A 27,999-nucleotide genomic window follows, 5' to 3' on the forward strand; every position below is an offset into this window, starting at 1 on the left:
TGTACGGACTATGTCTTTATTTAATAGAGTACCCTGAAGAGAGAACTCCTGACTACAAAGTCCTAACTTTCCATGGTAATCATGTACTAAGTTTTGTACATGATTACCACGCAGTGGAGTGATCTCAGAGGGTCTACAGAAGAGAACTAGATGAAATCCTGGCCCCTCAAATCAATGGGGGTTTTGCTGTTGACTTAGACGGATCCAGGATTTCACCCTCTAATGTTCTCGTCATCTGTCCTATGTAAAGGAAAAATAATGGTTGTGTACCTGATTTTTTTTAAAATGCCCTTTTCGTTTCTCTGTAATGAACCATCTTCATTGGAAAATTTTTGAGTTTTATCTCAGGACATTTTCTACTAGCCAGGACCAACTAACTCAAGTTGTTAGGGCAACTATCCTTGAATTTTCTACAACGTAAGCATTAATCTTTTATGGGAGAACTGCACTGAATTCAGCCTCCAGAAGTACCATACGATACCATCAGACATTCACTGATAATTTTTTGAACAGGTATACCTCTACCTCGATATAACGCTGTCCTCAGGAGTCAAAAAATCTTACCGCGTTATAGGTGAAACGGCGTTATATCGAACTTGCTTTGATCCGCTGGAGTGCGCAGCCTCCCCCCCCCCGGAACACTGCTTTACCGCGTTATATCCGAATTCGTGTTATATCGGGTCGCGTTATATCGGGGTAGAGGTGTATTTATTTCGAACACAGCTTCATTGGACTGACTGTACACTAACAGTAATAATAAATGGGAGGGATGCAGAATATACATGCTTGGTACAGTCTTCAGGATTCAAGTCTGCTTAAAATCCAGCCAAAACAAATACATATTATAGAATGAAGTCTGCATGTGAAATATTGTTGATCATTAAAATCTCTAATATATTAAAAACTTTATTTTTATACCTTGCAAAATGATCCAAGAGAAAGAGAAGTGTGTTAATGAAGAATACAGATTAATTAAAAAACAAGAGACCATTCACTTCTTGAACTTTATTTCATTTCAACCTTACTGGCTGTATCTCTAAATAAAGATGCACACCTTATACAAAAGGGAAAGAAAGATTATTTATACATTTCTTCATATTTCTAAAATGCAACTATGGGCTTCCAGCCTGTGCTCTGGTTGCCTGTGCCACAAATCACACACACACACACACACACACACACACACACACACACACACACACGATAAACTAAAAACAGCATGCAACACAAGGTTTGAAAGTTGCACCTTTCTTTCCAAGTTAAATTACTAGAAATGGTCTTAAGAACAGTAAAATTAGACAATTTGATTATCTCAAATTAGTAATTTAACACAACAAAGAAATGCACAATTAGTACCCCTAATCAATCTGTCCGTGACTACTCACCTACATGAATTACCAGCTGAGAAAGCTCAAGTACCTATGCTCCCATGCTCTGACAATAGAAGCCCCTGTCACCTGTACTATGCAGCCAACTGAGCTAGTCTAGTAATTGTTTCAAAAAATGATCTATTAAAGGAGAAAACTGACACAGCGGAAAAGAAGAGGGTATGAGCATGTTTACAAATGCAGTGAAAGCCTTATGGACGTGCTTCACATCACCGCTTTTCTGACCTCTTGATTAAAAGGTACTGTTTCCTTGGGATTTCCTTTGGTTAAAGGGGGGTGGGGGAGTGAACATAAATAACCTTTCTTTAAGGGTTAAGATCTTTTCAAAATCACATTCAAGCTTTCATCTCAAAGTAACTGAGGCTTAACTTGTCTCACAGCTACCACAGAATCATGAATTCCATGATATAAAATACCATATACACACGCAACTTTCTAGCATTTGGGGATTTGTGGCATGGGAAGAGAGAGAGGGGAGTCAGAGAGAGAAATGGGAGGTGAATGCATACGATGCTTAACCCAGAACAAATGCCATTGACAGCCTTATCACTGGAGCACGTGGACAGCTAATAGGGAGCAAGAGCCCAGCAATAACACTGCTGCTACACAAAGGACTATCCCAGCAGAGATGAAATGAGAAACTCGATAAGAAATCACAAGCTTCCCATCCTGTCTCACCAGAGAAAGAGTTTTGTTTTTTAAATTTGAGAGCCAGGTTGAGTTTACATGGCTTGGCTACTGTGTGGAACTCCCACTTCTTGTTATTTACTGTAAAAATAGAAAAAAATAAAAAAAATTTGTGGTATAAAACTTTTGACTTAAAAAAAAAAAAAAAAAAAAAAAAAAAAACAAGTTCCAGGACCCTTCACCGAGACCACCCTGGACTTTCCCTAAAATTACGAAGAAAAAAGACAAATAATAATTTGGTTCAAAACGTTACCATCATTTTATTTATCTGGGCCAATCTTCTGAAAGTAAGCCCCAAAATGGGACATACGCAAAAAGGTACACAGACTTTTCAGTGAACTTGAACTAAGCTATGGTTCAACTAGAAAACAACTGACACTGATTTCTTCTGCTTCCAGCCAGAAACCAGGCTCAGTTTTAGTTGAATTTTGATCTGCATTCTGAAAGTGGGAAAAAGTTCACTTAGGCCTTGGCTACACTTACCCGGTAGTTCGACGGCTGGAAATCGAACTTCTGGGTTCGACTTATTGCGTCTAGTCTGGACGTGATAAGTCGAACCCGGAAGTGCTCGCCGTCGACTGCGGTACTCCAGCTCGCCGAGAGGAGTACCGCGGAGTCGACGGGGGAGCCTGCCTGCCGCGTGTGGACCAAGGTAAGTTCGAACTAATTCGAACTAAGGTACTTCGAACTTCAGCTACGTTATTCACGTAGCTGAAGTTGCGTACCTTAGTTCGAATTAGGGGGGTAGTGTAGACCAAGCCTTAGTCTCTGTGAATCCAATCCCCATGGCTTTGCACAACTCTGCTTAAGCTATTATCTTCAGAATTCTTGACTTATGTTTCACTAAACTGGAAATCAATTATCAATGCTATGATCATGTCTGTTTTGGGAACAGAGAACAATGTATTATGGGATTTTAAAAAAATTATTTCAAGGTACTGAAAAAACTGGAAAATAAAACTTATAAAACGTGCTTTCTAAAAACATTTGTCGGTTTAACTGAAGATCTGTCTTAAGGGAACAATATCACTCTTTTACTATAATAAAGCCCCACTACAAAGTTTGAGTGTTTTTCAGTAGTGCAGAGTGAGGTAATATTAGCATGAATATAACTGGTAAGTATGACAAGATAGCAGGAAAGATGATCAAGATAATTAATCGTACAATATTGCACATGTATGTATGTCTGAAAGTCCTATGCTGACTGTACGTCTGCCCCCAGGTCTTCTAAGAATTGTTAAACAAAACAACTGAAGAAGAAACATATGTATCACAATACTCTATGTCTGTAAATACATTTATTTTATTTAATAACAGTTAGAAGAACTCTCCACTGCCTTCTTATTTACACATATTAAAATGCCCCTTGTAAGCAAGTTCTCTGTACCTTTTTGTGTGTTACCCACCCGATTATTTACTTAGAAAACATCAGCAGAATACACACAGTATGGAAATATAGTTGTTCTGGATTTAGTTAGTTTGATTTATCTATTCAATTACAGGAGGTGAGGAAATCAATATTCTACAGTCTTTAAATCTACTTAAATTCAGAGAAGGTGAACTGCATATGTAAACATTTATAGCCATGGGACTAACATGACATTACGAATGGAGGGCCCTATTCAAGCTGCTAATAACTGAATCAAAAACTTTTTTCAAGTCTCACTGTCTATATGATTTATATTTTTTACCAGTTAATGGGCCTCAAAATGCCCAGAAAGGAAATGTAAAAGGAACCTCAGACTTCTCCTGCCTCCATAAGTATCACAAACTCTATTGTCCAGGAGCAGCCCTCCCCTATGTGTGGCAGTCCTTTGTTCACAAAAGAGGCTATGCCATTTGCTCTTGATTCACAAAGGTGTAAAAGGCCTGTGTACTCTCTACATCTAGAAAATGCATGTTCGTACTCTGTAGCAGTAGGAGAAATGAGCAGAATACATTCTTGAAGAATAATGCCTACCATATGCTAACAAAAACAAGTGAGCAAGACGGTGAGTATTCTGGGAACTGAATGGCTCAGGTGATTCATCCGGTGACATGGAGTTTTTCCACTTTAGATCATCAGTCCAAATCTGTCCCAGGTCAGTAGTAACCAAAAGTTGTGGCCATCTGATTTTTCACCTGTCTACTTGAAACTAGCTAGTAATCTCACCGCATTTTATAGTTGAGTAGCACCTGCATCTCAAAGAACAACCATCACAGATGAATGAGATGAATTCATTCATTTGTCAGCAGTCTCAGTAGAAAGGCCAATGATAAGTGGGCACAGACATTAACCACCTTCTGTCCCATAAAGACTGAGTCTTTCCCTTTTCACATAGCCAAGGGGCAACATGCACTGGAAACAGGTACAACTGAATGTCACTGTGTGCTAAGGAGCGGCCTTCAGTCCTTCATCTTCCACAAACACCACAACCATAATTTTTTTTAGAAAGGCAAAAAATAAATTGGTATATAACAATTTTGTTAATTTCTCATTTACCCACTCTACCCATGTCCTGTCTGTCAAGTTATTCCTTCTATACTTCTGCCGAGAGTAACACCCACCAGTAGTTGCAAGACATTAATGTTACTACAGGCATCCCTGCAGCTGAGTCTTTCCCAAGCCAGGCAATGATCCAGCAGCAAGTGCCCAATCAGCAGTGTCAGGTCATTTTAATTTCTCTTCACATCTCCATAGTCTATAGGGCATAGCTGTTCCTAGAAGTAATCATGTATACTGCACTGGCATCTCCAAGCCCACTGCAGTCAGTTCTGACTTAAGGCTGTCTTTAAAAATCATCAGTTAACATTTTTTCCAACTGAATCAACTACATCAAATTTAAAATCCCCCTTTTAAGTGTCCCCATTCTGCACTGCAAAACTCACACAAAAACCCTCAGTTCTTTAAAAGCACATTTCAGTCAACAAAAAACTCAACTGATCAGACCCCACAAATTATTACTTGTTCTATAAATACAGTAAAATTATTATTGAATAATAACCTACTAAAACACTTATTAAAATAGCTATTCTGCTACTAACTTTTGTTCTAAAAAGGTATTACTTAAAAGAGCTAGAATTTATAGCCCTGGCATCCCTTTTAATGAAGCGACAGAAGGTAAAACTGCAAAACGTTCACTGCTGGGTTCCTGTTTTCCTTGGCACTGAACAGGTGATGTCTCTTATAAGAATGGCTTGTTATATGACCATTATTAAAACCTCTTGATTACTGTGGAGAACTGAAAAAGGGCCAAATCCTCCCCCTGCTTCACAGATCAGCACTACAAACAGAGGACCTGAATGCAATCACTATCAGTAACAACAAACTACCTTTATACCATCCAGGTAATTACAGATTCAGGTCAAGGACTCCAGACCATATTGATTACACCTCTGTGCAACAAAGACCCTCCAGCACTGGCTGTCTCCACTCATGCAGGGGGATAGCTTAAGTATCTATGACGCCAAGATTCCTCAGGCCCTATCAACGCCAGTAACAGGAAACCAATGACCGCTCAGGCCTGTCAGCTATTGCCTCTGGCAAGAAGGACAGACTGGGAATTCATAATGTTGGTTACTTCATCTGCCAGCTGCATTCACACATCTTTACTACCTGAGTAACTGATCTCTGCTACTCCACAGAAACACTCCTAGGTGTATGGTATTTGGGAATAAATATTTGATCACACACAACAGAAAAGAGCTTAGATGTTTTAAGGTGTGACAACAGAGGCGTTTATTAAATTCCAAGGGAGAGTACTGCTGGACAGTACAAGTTTGCCATGTAGTCCTTACTTCAGTGGTGTTAGTATGAATAATAAAAGATCAAATGAATAAAGTTTTCACTTACTTCACCTGGGGGGGAAAAAGAATGGCTCAGCCAATTATAATATGTCAATTGCTTTCTTTTGTCACCATTTTGTCACTCAAGTGGCAATGCAACAAAATTGTTTCATGGGCCATGGGTAAATGTTAAAATAATCAGTTTTGTCTGAGAAAAATATATATTGTTTTCCCTAAGTCTATATTTATTTTTTAATTGAACAAGGCTATATTAATATCTGTTGTTGTATATTCCTGAACCCTGCTATGCAATCTGTTAAAATTTGGGCTAAATTCTACTCTTTTTAAAGTCTTATCACTGATTTTGAATGTTTGTCACTGTCAACCTGGAATGATAGTGCATTTAAATCCTTAAAGGGACATTCTCCCCCAATGCATGTGAGTAGTATGTGCTCATTCAAGGACAAATATAAGGGACATCTTACTGGAGACATTTTTGCTAACTCTTCTTATATTTAAAGATACAGTTAAAATGTAAATAAGTTGATATCCCTCATTGATCTAAAAAAAAAACTATTGAAATTCACATCTGCACTTACAGTATTTGAATATGATTATTATTATTATGTATCTTTACATTTGACTCGCATAATCTTCACCATTGTTCATTTTAGTTTTTTTACAATAATATTTTTCAGGGAATCAAAGTTGTTCCATTACAACATTATACTCTAGGACAAAATATTAATAATTAATATAAACATCTTAGTACATCAAAATAATATCCTTACACAAAATATCCATTTTATTATAGTTGGTTCTATGTGTGCTTTTACTAAAGTACTCTTCTAATGTTATCACTTGCATCAAAGAATCTTTTATTTACCTGCATTCAGTGTGACTTATTTCATTTACTTCTATCCAATCCACTAAGAATTTTCTAAAATAGAGCATTCACTTATAGATATACAAATTATTGAATTGCTTAGAACAGCAATACTGGCAAAGTTCTTCACCTATGGGTTTAATTTACACAAGATATTTTAAAATTCTTACATCTATTTAATTGTAATCCAATATATTATGAGGATCATGTATAGTATTGCCTCCTGGCTCAGCTATCAGTTCTGAAATATTACCTGCAAACTAGGGGTAACATTTTCAAAAGCATCTGAGTTACTTAGGAGTCTAAGTTCCATTTTCAAAAGTGATATAGGCATTTAGCTGCTTATGTCTAACTGCAAGTCAATGGCACTTAGGGTCCCAGATGCCTAAATTACTTTTGAAAATGGAACTTAGGTTCCTAAGTCACTTAGGTGCTTTTGAAAAATTTACCCTATTCTTCTAAATAGCAGATATTAAGCTCTGAACATCTTTGAATGTAGACATTGGACAATTAAAAGGTTCCTTTCACTATATGGTATTGATAAGGACTAGCTCTGGTGTTTATATTTCACAGTAAACATTCACAATAATATGGGGACCACACACCTGATGCTATAGAGATGTAGGCCTGTATCCTCTATTTGTGCAGCAGGCAAGCTCCCTTTCACTCCATTTACAAACTATCAAATGAAATTGTCGAAGCTTTTTGTAATTCATTAGCCCCACATCCATCAGCTCCCCTGGGTCTAGTTCATACTGAATCACAGCTTGGAAGTTCCATACTGTACACCCCACAACAACTCACTCCCCACACACACCTAGGAGTCCATGGAAATCACTTTGTGCTACATGCTTAGCCTATGTCCAATGAAGGCAGTACACTGAAAAATACAGACTGAACACAGACTGAGGGACAGCCACACGGACACACTTAAGCCTTTTATTTTTTTATGGCTAGAATCATAGGACTGGAAGGGACCTCAAGGTCATCTAGTCCAGTCTCCTGCACTCATGGCAGGACTAAGTATTATCTAGACCATTCCTGACAGGTGTTTGTCTAACCTGCTCTTAAAAATCTCCAATGATGGAGATTCCACAACCTCCCTAGGCAATTTATTCTAGTGCTTCACCACCCTGACAGTTAGGAAGTTTTTCTTAATGTCCAACCTAAACTGCCCTTGCTGCAATTTAAGCCCATTGCTTCTTGTCCTATCCTCAGAGGTTAAGAAGAACAATTCTTCTCCCTCCTCCTTGTAACAACCTTTTATGTACTTGAAAACTGTTACCATGTCCCCCCTCAGCCTTCTCTTCTCCAGACTAAACAAACCCAATTTTTTCACTCTTCCCTCCTAGGTCATGTTTTCTAGACCTTTAATCATTTTTGTTGCTCTTCTCTGGACTCTCTCCAATTTGTGCACATCCTTCCTGAAATGTGGTGCCCAGAACTGGACACAATACTCCAGTTGAGGCCTAATCAGCGCAGAGTAGAGCGGAATAATTACTTCTCATGTCTTGCTTACAACACTCCTGCTAATACATCCCAGAATGATGTTTGCTTTTTTGGCAAGTGTTACACTGCTGACTAATATTTAGCTTGTGGTCCACTATGACCCCCAGATCCCTTTCTGTAGTATTCCTTTGTAAGCAGTCATTTCCCATTTTGTATGCGTGCAACTGATTGTTCCTTCCTAAATGGAGTACTTTGCATTTGTCCTTATTGAATTTCATCCTATTTACATCAGTTTGTCCAGATCATTTTGAATTTTAATCCTATCCTCCAAACCACTTGCAACCCCTCCCAGCTTGGTGAAGTCCGCAAACTTTATAAGTGTACTCTCTACGCCATTACCTAAATCAGCAGAACAGAACCGGACCCAGAACTGATCCCTGCGAGACTCCACTCATTATGCCCTTCCAGCATGACTGTGAACCACTCATAACTACCCTCTCTGAATGGTTTTCCAACCAGTTTTGCACCCACCTTATAGTAGCTCCCTCTAAGTTGCATTTCCCTAGTTTGTTTATGAGAAGGTCATGTGAGACAGTATCAAAAGCTTTACTAAAGTCAAGATATACCACATCTATCGCTTCCTCCCATCCACAAGGCTTGTTACCCACTGAAGGAAAGCTATCAGGTTGGTTTGACATGATTTGTTCTTGACAAATCCATGGTGACTGTTAATTTGCAAACATCTAGATAATAAGGTGATAAGTATCAGAGGGGTAGCCGTGTTAGTCTGAATCTGTAAAAAGCAACAGAGGGTCCTGTGGCACCTTTGAGACTAACAGAAGTATTGGGAGCATAAGCTTTCGTGGGTAAGAACCTCACTTCTTCAGATGCAAGTATGAGAGTAATGAGATTTCCATTACTTGCATCTGAAGAAGTGAGGTTCTTACCCACGAAAGCTTATGCTCCCAATACTTCTGTTAGTCTCAAAGGTGATAAGTGATTGCTTAATTATTTGCTCCATTATCTTTCTGGGTACAGAAGTTAAACTGACAGGTCTGTAATTCCCTGGATTGTCCTTATTTCCCTTTTTATAGATTGGTACAATATTTACCCTCTTCCAGTCTTCTGGAATCTCTCCGGTCTTCCATGACTTTTCAAAGATAATCGCTAATGGCTCAGATATCTCCTCAGTCAGCTCCTTGAGTATTCTAGGATGCATTTCATCAAGCCCTGGTGACTTGAAGACATCTAATTTGTCTAAGTAATTTTTAACGTGTTCTTTCCCTGTTTTAGCCTCTTCTGATTATACTTCATGTTCACTGGTATTCACTATGTTAGATGTCCAATCACCGCCAAACTTCTTGGTGAAAACCAAAACAAAGAAATTATTAAGCACCTCTGCCATTTCCACATTTTCTGGTATTGTTTTTCCCCCCCGATTGAGTACCCGGTCCTTGGTCCTTCCTCTTGCTTCGAATGTATTTGTAGAATAGGCAACATATACATTTTATACAAGCTTTTCTGGTAGGGGCAGGTTGCAAGAATTGATTTTTGAGAGAGCACAATACAACCTGATGCATGAATTAAGGCCTCTATTAACAGATGATGATAATTAACAAGAGTATTTATGCACCTCCCCAGATTCAGTACCTAGATTGCTATGTATATTCATGTGAATGAGATTGCCACAATAAAGAGGTACTCCAAGATAGAGGCAGTATTTGGCCTGCTCTATGTGCAGATTTAGACTGAGGATAGCTCTTTATAATCACCAATACCCAGAATCTTCTCAGAGCAGAGAAACAAGTGATTCAGAAACAAAACATCCTCATCAGGTTGCAGCATCTGAACAAGTACCAACATTTGGGACTGAAATCAACACATGCATGTAAACTTGGTTGTATACTGTGGAAAAAACAACAACCAAAAAACAAACAAAAAATTATTTATGCTTTACCAAAAGATAACCCCTAATGTTTAACTTTACCCAAGGTAACTCTATCAAAATGTTAACCCAATAAAAAGGATGTAAATAGAACTTGAGCAAATAAAGTCATTTTCATTAAAGAAACCCAACAAAACCTACCTCCAATCGTTACTGTTAAAAACAGCCCTTCCATAATTTAAATATAATTTACTAAATTCTATCTAACATAATACTTAGATCTCACTTCTTTATTACAGAAATGGACCTAATTCTATACTCAGTAACGTTGATTTTATTCTGGTATAACTCCCTGGCTCTCATTGGAGATCTTCCTGATTTACATCAGTGCAAGTGGCCTATACTTTTTAAAATTAAGAATTATTTTAAATCCTCTGTGCCAGAAAATTTTACATGATAGCATGGTTTTGCTGACATACCTATAAAAATTATCATAATAAAAATATGTACACTGTTGTCGTGTTAAACACAAAGACAGAGCTGTCACCGGCAGGGATTGTGTGTGTGTGAGCTATTAAATGCGCTGCAAGAATAATCAAAGATGATAAACACATACTTGCAATCTTTTGATGGCAAGACCAAGTGATAGAACTTGATAAGAGGGGCGCCACACTGGTCACATCTCTAAGCAACAGGCAATCAAACAGCCAGATAAGTATCTTCATAAAGTGCAACAGACTCAAATGTATGGGTCAGAACTGAAGAATCACTTCCTGGTTCAGGTTAGGTAATAAAAAATTTATGACCTACTTAAAAAAAAAAACCCAACCATCAAACCTAAAAAGGTATTTGCCAATAAACTTGTTTTCATAAAGAATGTAAGCCATTTAGGACGTGCCTTGGTAATATCAGCAGGAAATAAGAATATTTACAGTACTGGACTTTGGAAGACAAAAATGTAATGCAGCTCAAGCACGGTATTTAAAATAAAATCCTTACAGTCAAAGCTGAGTTTAATGTAATTTGCTGCACACATCCATTAAGCATTTTTTTTAAAATGAAAAGATGAGAGGAAGAGAGAATGTGTGCTAAATACTCTGTTTCTTATCTGCTGGACTCCCTTTCAAGTGCAGAATGATACCTTGAGAAAAAGTGCATGCATTCTGTTGTGGCTACTTAACCCTTTAGGAGAGGCCACCTCACTAAACCATCGAATGTAATCTGAGCTATTAGGTGAGCTATTATCAGCAGAAGAAAAAAAAACTTTTGTAGTGATAATCAGGATGGTCCATTTCCAACCGTTGCCAAGAAGGTGTGAGCAACAGTAGGGGGAAAAATTAGCATGTTCTTTGTGTAATGACCCATCCACTCTACAAAAGTTTTTTTTTCTTCTGCTGATAATAGCTCTCCTAATAGCTCACCTTAATTAATTACCCTCATTACAGTTGTATTGCAACACACATGTTCTCTGTGTATATATATTTTCCTACTGTTTCTTCCACTGCATGCATCCGATGAAGTGGGTTTTAGCCCACAAAAGCTTAAGCTCAAATAAATTTGTTAGTCTCTAAGGTGCCACAAGAACTCCTGTTCTTTTTGCTGATACAGACTAACACGGCTGCTACTCTGAAACCTGTAAGGAGTAATAGTTTCTGTGTGGGAAAGAACCAGGGCTCAGCCAATACAAAGGCTTCAAATAGAGGTTAAAGTCTCTGAATCAAAAAATCAATTCAAATCCAAACTGTTTGGAAGTGGAGTTAAATAAAATATTGCTATCAGCACATCACTGGCAAAATCCATGTATTGTTTGTAAGAAACTTATGAGGGCTTATAACAAAACTGCATTGTTGTACAATAAACATATGTAGTCTTATAACAATACATACTAATTTTAATGTGGACACACAGGTTAAAAGCATTACCAAAAAAAGTTTCATCACATGCATATGAGCCACTTTACACAAAGGCCCCATCTACACTACCGAAGTGGGTTATTTAGCACAGGGAGGTAGCCATCTTCTTGCACGGTTTATTGTCTGTAGCATAGATGGAACAACTCGGTTATAGAATCATATTAGAGAACCATGTTATAGACTAGCTAAGGACTTAGGTCACCGTTCTTTGTGTTGTTCTAGCCACCCTGCAAATGCCACTAACTATGCTGGACAGCTGCCATGGTTGGATTTGTAGGGTGGAATAGCCTAAAACATTAATAATTTGGTATTCAAAATTTCAAATATACTGTCCGAGGTTACCATGATGAGCTAAGTCTGTTATATTTTATTTTTTTTAAAATGACATTTTTCAGATGAACTACTACAAAAATGTATCCGTTTTGATACTTGTAGGTTTCCCTATATAGCCAAGATAATTTTCTCAATATTTCAAATACATTTATTAAAAATATTCCCAGGATGCAGTCCCAGATGTCTACCTAGTTTCAAGCAGAGTTAATTTAACAACTTTAAAATGTCTGAAAATAGGGATTTTTAATGTCAGTGATGACACAACCTTAACTACGGAGTGTGAATGTAATTACTACACTTAATTATAAACACGGATCTAGAAAAAGACACCAAAATAAATAGATTTGGCACACAAACGTAATATCTTGGATTCAGAATTTATATCTATAGCAAACAGAGTCCGGAAGAGGAGCTTTCATTTTAACTCTCTTTAAAACACCCTTCACAAATCAGTTTCTTTATGTGTTGCAGTTTCCTTTTACAGTTTAAACCTCAATCCAATCAGCAGTCTCTAGGGATTTTCAAATCGCTAAAGATTAAAATCCTCTCTGACTCGACTGTTTGACTAATGCTGTGTGTTTAATAATTCTACTTGTGAGAGATTTTATTTGAGAAAATCCTGCTGTGTGGAACCTTCACATTCTATACAGCTGTACTGGAGTATAAAACCCCGCTGCCCTTGTTTCTTTATACATGGTATACCATGGCACTAAGAAACAAAGGCAGAAAACTTGATAGTACATATATTATTATGCTGATATTGAAATAATCATGGTTTATTTAAAGTTGTTCTCCATTGCACAAGGAGTCAGTGAAAAATATTCCTGCTAAAGAAACATTGGTTAATTTATCTGATAGGGAGAGTTCACTCACAGACATTGCTAATATATACAAGGATATTTTTCATTGGTAAGTAATTTATAACCATGATAGACAGAGATTATTAGTGTAATGATTTTCTAAACTTTATGCTTTCACTAATAAAAGCATTCCTGTGTTGGCCCTGACACACCTTCTGTTTCTTTAGATCAGGCACTTTGATATTCCGTTTCAGTAAATTGAACACATATATTGTATTTAGATTTTATGTCAGTACTGCTACTTCACATTCGAGTGATCAAAGGCAAAATAAGTCATCATCCTGGTAGCTTTCAATATAAGTTCATTAAATATAAGATAATACAGACCCTACAGTAGATCTGAAAATTTTGACAGCTCTTTAAATATATGGCTTTGGTTAGTAACAGCATGTTACTACGCAAATAAAAGTTCGACAAATGCCATTAATCAATCAAAACATGAAATCAACACACGTGCTTTTTACCTGAGGTAGCATCGATCATCGTTGAAACTCCTCTGCGATCAGAAATCGGGCGCGATGATCCTGGCATGCTAACAGGTTCAGAGCGAACAGGCTGAATCCTGAAATTTAAAATCACATGTTTCACCTGCGTCAAAATCACTGCTCATTAAGGCTGTTATTAAATCAAGAAAGCTGAACAAGTCCAATCAATTAAAGAACTATTTATTCTAAAATCAACCAAGTGTTGAAAGCTTTTATTTTCCACTGGTGTGTGGATCCAAGCAATGGATGATAAATTTCATGAAAACTAAGTGTCTCAATACTTTTTCTTAGGATTAGCGCTCTTAGAAAGCCCCAGAGAAAAAAGAAAAAAAGAAAACCCTCACTCCACAAATTCCCCTTATTGCCCACAGGTATGGTACAAGTCCTTTGGCTTGGCAGGGAAAGTTTATGTGTTTAACTACCTACTCTCCTGCCAGCATACATCTTTCTTCATTTAATCAATGATTTTTATATATATTCGTATAATTCTTTAAATATCCGGCATCTGGACATCAGCTGGCTGGGTTCCAAAGAACCTTAGAAAGCCAGCTATACACATTAAGAGTCCAATCCAGAATATCCTTACAGAGGGGGCAATGTAATTGAAGTCAATGGGCCTACTCACATGAGTAAAGACTATTCACATCAAGTTCAGGGCCCAGAAGAGTTTGCATAGTTTTCAGCAGGGTTGGTCATCTTCCACACTTGCACTGTTTTATTCGTTGGAGATGGGAATACAGTCTAAATCCCAGAGAGCCAATACCATGAAACTTTAGGTTCCAGAATCATCTGTTGGCTCTGAAAGATGTAGACTTTCTAAAGTTTGTTAACTCTTTCTAGCTATCATAGGGGAAGCAGAAATGTATGACAAATATGGCACTTTTTAAAAATCACTGGCTACCAATAAATACTAACAACCTCCCCCCAAAAAGCCCACATTCAAAGATTGATAACTTTAAATTAATGAAACTGAGAATGACTAACATCTGAAAGTTTTGGGGTAATGTATTGAGATGAACTACTTGGTTCTTTTATTATACCCATTTTCAGCAGAGTAACAGCACTAGGTTTCACTCTGGCACCTTCTGATAATCTATTAGCAATTGTTGACACATTGCAAGGAAGTCAACTGCTCCTAGAAAGTGGCTAATAGTGTTAGGAAATCTTAAAAATAAGAATGGAGGAAAACAAAGCAAACCCAATACAAAGTACATTGAAAAAAGGTAAGGATATGAGTTACTCTTTAAGAAGAAATAGAAGTCATGAACCAACTAAAGCAGCGACTTTTGTTTTGTTGCACTGAGATGTTCTTGCTGTTGGCAAAGAGGCAGATAAAAACGCACTTCCATCAGACAATGTCATTTTGCCAATGACAAAAAAAGCATACATGAGGGAAAAAGTTTTCAAGGCATCACTAGGTTCAAATCTAGTACCAGAATTTTACATAATACACTGAACAAGGAAAGAAAAGAAGATGGAAAAAAAGGGGGGGGGAGACATTCCAGTAGTTCACTTAGTGTTCCAACACACTGACCCCTTTATAGTCAGCAGGCTATAAGTCTACACCCTGATGCTCCTAGTCATGTTATAGCAAATGATGTCGCTAAGCAATGCAGAAACTGTGAAAGGCAATGAAGCACTGAACATTTTAGAGATTAAGTGCAATAGAACAAGACAACTGGACTTTGCACATCTTCCATTGTTATTCAGGCAAGAAGCGGCAACAGAAGGGAATCTAGGCGACCACTAAAGATATTTGGATAGAAATTTTTATCATCACTTTGTCCTACATGAATTTTTATCATTAACAAGGCATGTGATCGTCTAAGTATCTGACCCAGACAAGCTTGATATTAATTGTTATGCGTTTACATGGAAGAATTTATTTGAGCAATCGGCTAATCTGTGTGTAAATAACTAAGAAACATTCTTGTAAAATTAACTATTGTTACCTGAGGCTGTTGAGATCAAGGTCATCTGTATCGAAGTCCAGAAGAGGCTGTGGGGTGTCACTTGGACCATGTGACTGCAGCACAGAAGAACTGGATGAAATGACCGTTGTTTGACCTGAGGGATGAATCGTTTTGAACTGGAACTGGGGGCCCATCCATAGGCGTCTGTGAGGTCCAGTGTGAGTCACTATTTCAACCTAGAAGAATATTTTACACCATATTGAGAAATTCCCTCAATCTCATGAACCCTCTAGAATCCCAGGGCAACCAAACTGGAGAGAGGCATTTTGCTCCATTTCCTTAGAAGACATTTCTGCAGAGCAAAATACAGAATGGCTTTGCTTATATAAGATCTGATCCTATAAAGGGCCTCCTGCAAAGCTTTGAGAACCCTCTGTCCCGTGGGCTCAGTGGGAGATGAAGGCACTCAGAAATGGACAAGGAGACTCTCTGCACCTTGCAGGATCCAGCCATTGATCAGGAATTAAATGGGTGTAGAAGCTAAACGGGATTCTGGGTTAAACTATTTTAAAAATTAACAGCATTTTAACCCTTCAAAATAAAAATCTACAGTGAATCCAATTTTCAAATCTGGGTTCCTACACATCATGTCCAAACCTTGTACCTGGATGCTCATATGGGCACTTAGGCACTCGAAGGCCTGTTTTAAACCTGCGTGCTAATCTAAGCCTCCATATGCGAGAGTCAGAAATGTTATTAAGGCATCTGACTTTGAAAATTAAGCCCTACGTGTTGCTCAAGATGAGAAAACAACTTCCCTTGATAATTTCAATTTTATAAATATTTCTAGGTGACAAAATCTCTGAATCTTCTTACACTGTTCTGGAGCCCATGACATTCACCATGACTATTATTTCATATGACCAAGTTTGTACCTTGTTCTTACCATTGCGAAATGAATTCCATAGCTATGAAACTAACAATTTAGAATTTTTGGTAACAACCAGAGAAGAACGTAATTCAGTCTTTGTCCACCTAGACCAAGTGAAGCAACTGAAAACCTTCCCCCATACATCTTTGTCAACAACTTTAATCCCGACCAGGTCAGGGAGACCTCTCTTTAAGAGCAAGCTGTTACAATTTTGTTCAGTGCATCGTTCTGAAAGTTCACACTGTAAAAAGCACTTCTTCACATGTATAAAGTGTGAATTGTATTTCAAAACAAAGTTGATAATTACTGTTGGCATTCCTGAAGCTACTGCTGGCAGAGACCATCTTGCTGAAAAACAACATCATTTGTAATGGATCATACAGCTCCAGCCATACACACATTACCACATATATACAATACAACCACGTATATACAATACACTTACTTTAGCAAGACAGCTAAATGTTTAACGTATATGCATTCAGTTGAAAGTCTGACAATTTAAACAAAAGCAAAAGGGTTTATTTTCCATGTACTAGTGCATATATACATAACCTGAGGCCTCATACTTCCATACATACTTTAAAATGGAGAGGAGAGTATAGAAAGTCCATGCAGTGTGCGCAAATTTCTGATGTTTGCAAATAACTTTAAACAAATTTCATCCTTTACCTCAAGGATACTTGCTCTAATGAGAAACTAAATCCATGGCCTGTCTGAATCTTACAAAATAGGTCATTTCCAGTAAGCAAAACAGGAAAGAGCATCCAAAATATTTTTGGACATGTGAAAGATGCCTTTTTTCATACAGACACCTCAAAACCAGATGATCCTCAATTTTTTCAAACACTTAAAAAAAGTCATCTCTAAGAATGCAAACGAGCATGAGAATTTCAATTAGTAATTTTTGTTTTGAAAAGGTATGTAATTGTGAAAGTAGACACTTAGAATGAACAGGCCAACCCAGCCAGGAGTACAAGACCATTAAGACATATAGTTAAGAATAACAAAGCATATGCAAAGACACTTTAGTGTTTTCTTTTCCTGTTAAGAGTTTCTGATTTTTAAACTTTGGTGAACAGGTATTTTCAAAAGCACAAAATCAGATAGAAAATGGTAGGAATTTAGTAGGCTATTAAAACAATAAATAATTCCACAAACAAATAGAATGCAGTACACTGAAGACATCTGTATTTACATCTTTCGGTAGTTTTGTTACATATAGATGTGCCTTCCTGCTTAACATCATACAGTTTTCTTTAACTATTATCACATTTCTGTGCTTTAGGTGACTTCTGATTCTTACGCAAGGTAATTTTAAAGGCCTAGAAAATATCGTTCCAAGGCAATTATTTGCAAGCCTGGGAGGACAAAAGCATAGTCTGCGTAGTACTACTTCCATATTTCCATTTATCTTGGGGTAACTCAGATTGACTGTAGAGGTTTATAATTTAAGTAGCTTTTATGCAGCAATGTAAATTAGGCCACAGATAAAGCATTCTGTATATTTTAAGCTTGAAACCATCAGTGTCACAGAGCCGAGAGGTAAACAGATGCCTTTGAAATTTTACCGAGGCTATGGCCAGATGTTCCTATTCACTCTCCTGTTGTGTGCAGGACAAACATATTGTATCTACTTCACACTGACAGCACACATTACCCACTGTTCTAATTGAAAAGTTGAAGTGAAGGGCAGTGTTTTTTCACTGCATGCTATTACTGTTGATAACAACACTTTAATTTTGAAAAACATACATGCTCTTTGGGCTTAATCTAAAGTGGCTTGCTTAGAGAAAGCTAGGATCTTCATGTTCAAAAGAGATATCATCACTCTTTTCACTTAGCAAAAACTAAGCATTCTTGGTGCACTTCCTGATTCTCTTTTTGTGTAATAAGAGACCTCATTTGGGAATTTTTTTCATATAAAATATACTTGCTGCTCTATTACAGAGTATTTATGACAAGACTTGAGTAGCGCTGTGCTCCTATTGCTACTTTGAATCATCTTTTTATTAGCAACACACAATCCTCTATGCTGTATGTCCTCTTTATTCTTGTTCTGTAAACCATCTGCTACACTGAAGAATAACCCAACAAGTAATGTGAGCTAAGTTGTAAAGTAACTAAATGATGTTGGATCGTGGATTATGATATAACATTTGCATTGTAGTTACAGTACACCTCTACCCCGATATAACGCTGTCCTCGGGAGCCAAAAAATCTTACCGCGTTATAGGTGAAAACGCGTTATATCGAACTTGCTTTGATCCGCCGGAGTGCGCAGCCCCGCGCCCCCAGAGCGTACTTTACCATGTTATATCCGAATTCGTGTTATATCGGGTCACGTTATATTGGGGTAGAGGTGTATTTGGAAAACTCTTAAAAACTCTGGCTGAAATCCTGGTCCCACTGAAATCAGTGGCAAAACTCACATTGACATCAATGGGGCCAGGATTTCTCCGTTTGTCTTTATGCTGTGACAAGATAGAGACAGTGTCACCAGGTCTGACATATCAATGTGAAACCAGAACTGAAATCTTAGGCCATGGCTTTGTGAATGGATCCCTGTAATCACTGGGGCTCCACGAGACACAGATGTATACACCTGTATAGACCTATTGCAGGACTGCAGTCTTATTTGAGGAATATACTAGATATGGTTTAAAAGTCACTGGATGTAGCAGATCCTCAACATATCCATGAGGCAATGCAATATATCTGAAATACTGCCAAATTAAAATGTGAAAGCTGGACAGAAGCACTGAAAGTACGACACCTACATAGTAATGTATCCAAACTGAAGAAAATTCAGGCTGCCTGTCAGAATGAATCCTGAAAGTGCTGGATAATTGCTTTGGTAAATTAAGTTATTTTTCATCGTTTTTAACCCTTACAAAAATAAATTTCAAAGGTCAATCTAAAAAAAAATTACAGAAATGGAATTTCACTTTATTATTTATATGCTGTGTTTGTAAGCTGAAGTTTTGCATTGAACCAAATCATGAAATCCTTACCTCGTTCTTACTAAGGGAAATCACCCACTGAATGTAATGAGAATATTCCCTGAGTAAAAACTTAAAGGTTTGGTTTAGTATTCAAAATAGTTCGTTCATATTGAGATCATCATAAAGTACTACAGTTAACTAACCTTCCAGTCTTAAATTAGGATATTCTGTAACAACAGAGTTTATCAACCATTAGACAATGTATTAAAAATAGCTGAATTATAAAGATATTACATCATATTCTTCAATCTTTATTTTTCTGTGTTATGACTTAAAGATGACTTAGAAAGGTTTTGCAAAGCAATTTGCTTTCTGTTCCCTTAAATTTGTTTCAAATGTTTATGGTCCCATCCTTACAGAATGCATTCCAAAATTACAAATACATTTATAGTTTACACCAAATCATTTGAAAATTGGTTCTGTCTCCACTTATTGGCCAAAACCTGAGTCCAGAGATCTGACTTTCCTCTTTTAACGGTTGATAATACCTCAGACAACAGAAACATTTATTCCTGCAACATGTCATCTATTGTTACAGAGGGAAACATTAACTCAGAAGTCAGTAGCTAAGTCAAGGAGCAATTACTTTTCAAAGTTTATGTTTTATGTGCATTTGTTTGTATTCAGCAACAGTTGAGCAGATTTAGCGCTGGAGAAAGGTGGTGACTGGCGGTCAGAGAGAAAGAGAAATGCTTTAGTCAACTAACCCTCCAGCCTTACATTAGGGCAGAATGAGTGCAGCATAAGTCACAACAGAGTAGTCTTCCCCAGTTTGCCATACTAACGTTGTTTAATCCTGACCAAAAGGGACGTCTGCAGGGTTGGGGAAGGCAGATAATTCTCCACGACCAATTCAGTCCTTCCTGATCCACGCAGAGATTGCCAAGGATGTAATTGGGGCCAACAGGATGGAGGCTTTGTTTATGCTTGTTAAAACATGGACACCTATCCACTAGGAATTCATTGAGACCATCAAACTGATTCCACTTAGGTCAAGATTGAAATTAGGTTTACAAGTGTTATGTTGCTTTACTGTGGTCTTTAGAATTTTTTTTAAATAAAGCTTTGGAATTCACTGGTACTGGATAGGATGCATTTCTCTTCAGAACTGAATATAGAACCACTCTCCACCTCCCCCAAAAAACCAAAACCCATACCTGGGAAAGCCATTCTTCATCCTCTTGACCGCTATGGTCAGACGCTAAGCTATCATACGACTCATGTCGTGTAATAGGTCCAGGACTCCCAGGTGGAACCACTGTGAAAAGAAAGAAGATAGAAAAATTTAGATTTCTCAATCAAATTTTTTTAAATGTACCTTCTCATATATATGTTAGTATGACAACATACATACTTTCACAAAGCTCTGACTGTTTATACTGGAACACAGAGCAAGATCAGTCTGAGTATAAATGGTGTAAATGCTAAAGAAGCTCCTCTTCTGAAAACTTAGAGGCAGTCATATTATTTATTCCTAAGCAGACACTAGGATAACCCAACTTGCTCTTCTTCTTTCAGCCTGAAGCTCTAAACAAGCATACAAAATAGCTTCAATAAAGATGACAGCCCTTCCCATGTGTCTTGAGGGATTTCACACTGACAAATGCCACTGTCAATGATATAAGCTTGCTGCACAAACTTTTCAAATTGTCCACTTTAAGAGAAGTTGAACTATGTTAAGCTACAGTGACAAAACCTATCCTGAGGCACTGGCATGCATACCGACCTTGAATACTTAGTTTCTTCCCTGGCTTCAGGAACAAATATGATCATCTCATCATGGCTCTAATGCAGTTAATTTGAAGCTGACTTGGCAACTGACTGGTTTCTTTTTAATCAGGTGGGAGTAGATGATTTACATCTCAGCAGCCGTTTTATAAAATTACTAAATTTTATAATAGTAACAATCTATTCATGAAAAACATGACACGCTGGTTATTTTTAGTATCTACAGATGATTAATTGATCATATAAAAGCAGAAAACAGACCGAAACCAAAAAAAAGTTGCATTGTTCCTATTCAGCAAAGTCCCTTTTGCTTCTGTGCAAATAGCTAACATTTTATAAGAGTGCTATATGTACAATTGGGCAGGTAACATGAGAGGTCTAGGCTATTTAGAGTCTAAGGGGAGAAACTAGAGCACCTTTTTAGGAAAGACAATAGGCAGATTAGACAGAGGTACACATCACGCAACCACTGTGCTGTTAGTTAAAGATCTCTCACTTAAGAAATGGGATTTTTTTTATTATTCTGAAAAACTGGATATAACACACATATTTTGGAACAAAAGATGCAATTGAACAGAATTTGCCCTACATTTGTAATTGCTTTGGGTTCTCCTGAACTAGTCCAAAAAAAGGTAGCACAGAAGGCAACTGCCAGCTCTGGTATGATGATTTATTTGCATCCTCTTCTGACCTCTACCCACCTATGCATGCATTCCTAATGCTCCCAACCCTGTAGCCTCTAACCACCTTATACAAAATCAAGGCTTGAACCTGCGAACACTTGCATACATGAGTAGCTTCACTCATGCAAACAGCTGCTATAATGTCAATGGGACATTAATCAATAGTTCTTCATGTGCATAAGTTTTTACAGGGCTAGGCCCTTAAAGATTGCTATGGACTTTAAAAGACCGGTCTTCGTTTCTTTTGCTCATTTTATGCCACTTCCTTAAGTGGGATCCTCCTTGTTGATTCTCTTCCAGGAATATCATTGCTGGACCATTCTGTTATCACTGTTCTGCGTTTGCAAAGAGAAGCCTATGTAGTCATCTACCACTGACAAGATTGCACCCAATGAGGCTGCATGAATGTAATGGAGAGCAGAGTTTGACCTTTACACCGACATATAAGCAACATACAGAGATTGTTTCATCCACCAGTAAAATACAACTTCTGTGACAACTGATTAGCAGGGTAAGACTATGTAACATTCTGTAAAGAATGCTGTATTCAGCTGAAACTATTGCAGGAAATTAGGTAGGCAGAGTACCTTAGCTGGAATTTGGCCATATCATTGGAATCAACGCCATATCTCTTCTGAGAAGTGTCATGGGATCTTACATTACTAAAGAGGAGTTAATACTTCAGTTTTATGTCTCTCTGTCATCCAAAAGACAGGAACAAGAGAACTGCTTTTATACAGGGGGGAAAAACAGGTCCTTTTGCAAGCTCATTAATAGTTTTATTTCCATTTCCTAATTTAATAGCATACACACACAGGCTGCTACAAAAAAAAATGTAACCCCTCCACTTCTTCAGTTTGCACAATGAGGCTACTTAACTCATGCTGAATTAGAGAAATTTCAAAGCTTTCAATATTTACATATAATTTCAGGGAACATAATTTGCAGTTTGCCTGTTACAAAGAGAAACTGCCGTGGTGCCTCATACTTCACAGGAATCGCCACTGCAAGGATGAATATAATCTCACGATTGCTGGTCCTTGGATCATTCTGGCCCCATCACTGTACCTCCTAGTGACGGCAGCATTATCCTGCAACTGCAACTTTACACTGGAGGAAGCTCCAGAAATTTTAAAGGAGCAAAATGCAGGGGCCTAGAATAATATGACAGGTGAAACTTCTCTCTCCTGTACCTGTTTGTGAACAATGGCTTGAAAGTTAGGGCCCTGGAGTTTACACCAGGGGAACTGTACCCACTGGTGGGAGCAGAAGGCACCATACAAACCAAATTAAGAAAAGACAGAAGTAAATGTGACTGAAAAATATTTTTACTTTGGTAAGACAAAAGAGCTTTGCACTTATGTCAAGACCCACTGAACAACCTTAATTAAAGCTAAAACTAATATTTTTATATATGCGTAACCTAAAAATTACCATTTAAAAATTATTTTAAAATATTGCTTAAGGGCTGACCTTTATGTGCCAAGCTTCCGCCCACTGCAGATTTTTACAACCATGTTGTAAACCCTAATAATAGGAATTTATAATAGCAAAGCAGACACAACTGTAACCATAAACAGAGAACGGCGCCTCTATAACAAACAGCACAGGGTATTCATAAATCTTTATATCATGTGAAATAAAGAGCTTTTAATACAGTTTTAAGTGCATATCTTAACACAACTCAACTGTGGAGCTGCTTCCAACACCCTCATAATGCCATATGACTTCATTCTTAAAGCTGGAACATAGCAAAATGAATCCTGGGCCTAATTTTTTAAAGAGTACATACAGTGTTGTCCTCTTTATGGGCCTCATTTTGCAAGGTGCTGAGATTCTTCCATGAGGTGCTAAGCATCTGCCACATTCACTGAAGTCAATATAATGTTCAGTAGGTAATTAAGGACATTATTTAAGCAGCATGCATTTTCAGGATACAATAGTAAAATTGTATTCACTTATATCATTACCACAGTGGTAGACCTTACTCAACAACTTAAGGATGATTCAAACTATCTCAAACCAAACTTAATATTAAGAAGCTAGACATCTGTTGCAGATCGCAAAACCTACACGAGTCACCACCAATATATAAACAGGAAACAATGCTGCCCATCGTAATGCCTTATTTATTCAACCCATGAAAGAAAAACATATTTTTACACGTTTTGCTGTTGCCCTAATCTTCTCCATATCTCCTAAACTTTCGCTGCAATAAATTCTATTGACTGCAGTAATGCCTGTTTTGAGGGCACAGCTGATCAACTGCAGGCTTTCCTGTTATGGAACTCTGCTAACACACTGTTCATAACTCCAGCAGATGTTTCTGCTTTCAAACCAATGGGAACTTTATGGACTGTTTTTCCCCCTCCTCCTTCCCAGGGGCAACTACTAGAGCTGTCAAGATCAGTGAAGTTGCTGTTCAGTGACTAACAGCAAAAATGTTGGTTTAGCCGGCAGCAGCAACACTGCTATGTCATCATATTAGTCCACTGAAAATTCTCTTATGGAAAACTGAGCACGTATGTTATTTGGACTTGTGCATCTGTACATCACAAAAATGAACTTTCCCATTATTTACAGAAATAGACAGTTCCAAGATAAGGTTAATTAAAGTCCAGAGGAAAGTTTACAACAATTTGAGCCCAGAGGGAACTTTTATATTGAAGTTGTAATCTTATGAAAAGCTGGATTAATGAGATGTGTGATACGGCACTAATAATAGCACAGCTAATATTGTGCTATAATAATACAGCTTTTTGAGTTCTTTAGGAACATACTTGCACCAATATCAGATATAAAAAGACCAAATTTTGCTCATGTTCTGTATTACATCAGTCAAGGCTCTTTCTTGCACCCTGATCCTCGATACAAGAGATGTTCAGTTATTAAAGTTTTCTAACTGTAACTCACACCTTGTATCTAGTTTCACTTTCCTCACATTATTCTTTCCTAAGAGAACATCCACAGACTGTATATAATTGTGAAAAGGGCATTTCATGACTGCACAGAGATATCGCCCCAGCAACTGCAGGGGCTTTGTTTTCTATTAAAACCAATAACGCATATTATTTCTGCACCACATAACCTTAACTTTTTTGCTGCAGTTACTTTGGTTTCTTTAACAAACCTACAGTAATCTGGAGTTCAAATAATTTCAAATTTCATACCAGACTGAAGTTTAGTTTGTGTTCTCTAGTACAACAAGCTATTGTAACGTGTATAGTGGGAAATGGAAAGTACGGAGTCATTAAACATATAGGGCCAAATTTTGCACAGATAACTTTCATCTGGGCACAATCACTCGTGCATATAAATGACAGTCCTTGCCTCTCTAAATCACACTTATGAGTGCAAATCAAGAATGAATGGGTTTGCAGATGCACAGTGGTTACTCTTTAAAACCTTTCCCACTGCCATAGGGATAGATTTTGACTCAGGAGCAGACCAGGGATCATACTATGACTCAGAGTCACAATATGGCCCCTGGTTTTCCCTTTGCTCCAGGAATAAATAACCTGTACCCATCCTACACTGGGTGTAGATTACTTCCTTACTTTAGATTACTTCCTACTCTCCTTCCGCTCAGCTCACCCATTCCCCATCCACCTGAGCAGAAGGAGAACTACAGGCTCCACGTAGGCTGTTCTCCCCCAGTACTGTGAACCACAAGATGTATAGTTCATTCAAGACAGTCGGGTGTTGCACAGGGGCTTAACACAAACAACTGTTGCTCTTAGGTAACTTAAAAAAAACAAACCCTACATATTTACTGTACCTCTTAGATATTCCCTATAAGAGATACAGGGTTAAGGTTACTGCAAATACCGAGGTAATGTTATTTTAAGGCACAATGGGGAAGTGACCATTATACATTCTGTCATTTGTACGTGCAACTGCTAGTGCAAGAAAAATGTCCAGCTAAAGTGCATCCAAATGAATTTCAAACAAAGAGGTTTGGAGGGAAAAAAAGCCACATAAAAGCCTTCCCATTATTTCACTCGCACATACACAATTTACAATTTTAAATTAATTACAATAGACTCTAAAGTCCAGCGAAGACATGGAAAATGTATTCATAATTAATCTCCAAAGGCATACATCTATCTACCTTTGGGTAAACTATTGATAACAATGTGTGGAAGATGTGTGCACAATGGCCCTTTAATCTGATTTCTAAGTGTTTTCTTTACAGTTTCAATTATAATTAGAATGGATGGAGGCAGGAAGAGAAAGGAACAAATCACATGCACCTCAACTGATTCTTCGTAAGGACAACTTCTTTTAAGATTAAGCCACACATTTCAGGTGATCTGCATCACTATATTACTGTTGATACTCATGGCATTAGTTACATTATGTTATGCACAATGAAAACAAATCAAAAGCCAATACACCAGTACTAGTACAGGTTTCCTTGATGCAACTTTTCATTCAATTCAACAGGTAAGATTTTTTTCAGACCTTACAGAAATTCTCTCGCCTGCACTAGGTAGGTTTATGTACTAGGTTCCAGGCTCCCCAGAGTTTATCAATGCAAGTTTGTCAAGTAGTTGTATTCTAATAGCTCTCGATCAATCTTTGTAGCATAATTATGGTGAATGCATGTTCCTAAATTCTTTCTTCCATCACACAGATATGATTAGATTTCCCCTTTTGGAAAATATTATCTTTGAAATCTTAAATGGTGATATACTCTGTATGTTAGTTGATTACATATATAAAAATAAGGACAAGTAAATTTCCCTGTAACAGAATAAAAGCCTTGTTCCTGTAGACTTGTTTAAAAAGGAATTTCAAGCAATCGCAAATATTTCCTTCCTTTTTCTCTTGATGAAAAGCTCATCCCCAATTGCAAACAAAACAAAACATTTTCCATGTTATGAATGATCCTCTGTTATATGCACAAAGATTATATAATTATGTAGAGAAATTCTGTAACCCAACACCAATTTATTGTGCCACATTCATTGGCTTATAGAAGTATTTAATTATTCATTATTTATATACAAAATGTTTACTGGGTGCTTTACAGACATAAAAGACTTGATCCCCGTACCACACAGTTTATAATCTAAAGGGAATATCTAAATAGGAGATGAAGTTATCAGGAGTTTTGGTGACTATTTATATATTTTTAATGACTCTTTAATTTCCATTGGTCTGGTAGACTGCAGCCTTGGCTACTTGTTTTTTTAAACACTAAAAATAACAATCTTTAATCAGGCTTCAATGTTTCTCTCAATTCTATTACAAGATTTTCACTGTGCTTGATGCTAGCTTCCTTTCCTAAATTATTGCAAAAAGTGGAGGGGAAACACTTCCTGGGCACAGCTAGAATGTACTGTACCACTTACAATGTGTTAATGTTGCATTAGTGTGGAACTAAAAACTTTAGATACTGAGGGCGTGCAGCAGACTATCAATTCTCTACCAATGAGCAATAAATACCTTCTTTCCTGTATTAAAAAATAATTTCAGCTGCAAAGACCTACTGTGAAATCCATCTGATGGCCATCTTTAAAGAATTATGGAAGAGGTAACTATTTCTATAATTCACTGACTTCAAAAGTATGTTTGACATTATTGTCGGGAAAATTATGTTAACCATGGATTAGTGTTACAATCAAAGTATATAGTGAGAAGTCAAGAGGCTTAATAGTAAATTTTCAAAGCGGTGCGGAGGGATTTACCCGTTTGACTCCCATTAACGTCAATAGGAGTCGCGCGGCTAAATCCCTGTACACCGCTTTGAAAACTGACCCCTCAGTGTTGATGGACCCCTCTCTAAGAAGTTCCAGATGACCATGTAAGAACAGCAAAGAAATGTTTCAGCATGTGCCCTTGTTCATTATTGTTGTTTGTACACATCTGAAAGATTTTAATTCTTATACGCAGTGCTGTTTCCAGCATTTAGCATTTGAAAAGCAGATTGGGATGGGGAAATGTGGCCATGTATACGTCCATGCATGTATATACTGCCCCAGTAATTGGTACGCACTTTGAGAATGTAACTTGCATTTAGTGCATTTTTGTCCACTTTTACTGGATTATTACATAAATGTTGATCAAGGCTAAACACATTACA

At 37.4% G+C, this 27,999-nt stretch overlaps 1 protein-coding gene across 8 annotated transcripts in view; it reads right to left on the minus strand.

The window, feature by feature from the left end:
• The window catches only part of BCAS3 (BCAS3 microtubule associated cell migration factor), a 488,663-nt gene that overhangs the window by 238,401 nt on the left and 222,263 nt on the right, over window positions 1-27,999 (minus strand). For all 8 annotated transcript variants that reach the window (XM_034752349.1, XM_034752354.1, XM_034752352.1 and 5 more), the window contains 3 exons: window positions 20,658-20,758; window positions 15,604-15,800; window positions 13,631-13,728 (listed from right to left, as the gene is read on the minus strand). In XM_034752349.1, the coding sequence (XP_034608240.1) occupies window positions 13,631-13,728; window positions 15,604-15,800; window positions 20,658-20,758 (396 nt within the window). The remainder of the gene's footprint in view (window positions 1-13,630; window positions 13,729-15,603; window positions 15,801-20,657; window positions 20,759-27,999) is intronic.

The sequence above is a fragment of the Trachemys scripta genome, chromosome 18 (assembly GCF_013100865.1).
Source record: "Trachemys scripta elegans isolate TJP31775 chromosome 18, CAS_Tse_1.0, whole genome shotgun sequence".
In the NCBI taxonomy this organism is placed as follows: Eukaryota; Metazoa; Chordata; order Testudines; family Emydidae; genus Trachemys; species Trachemys scripta.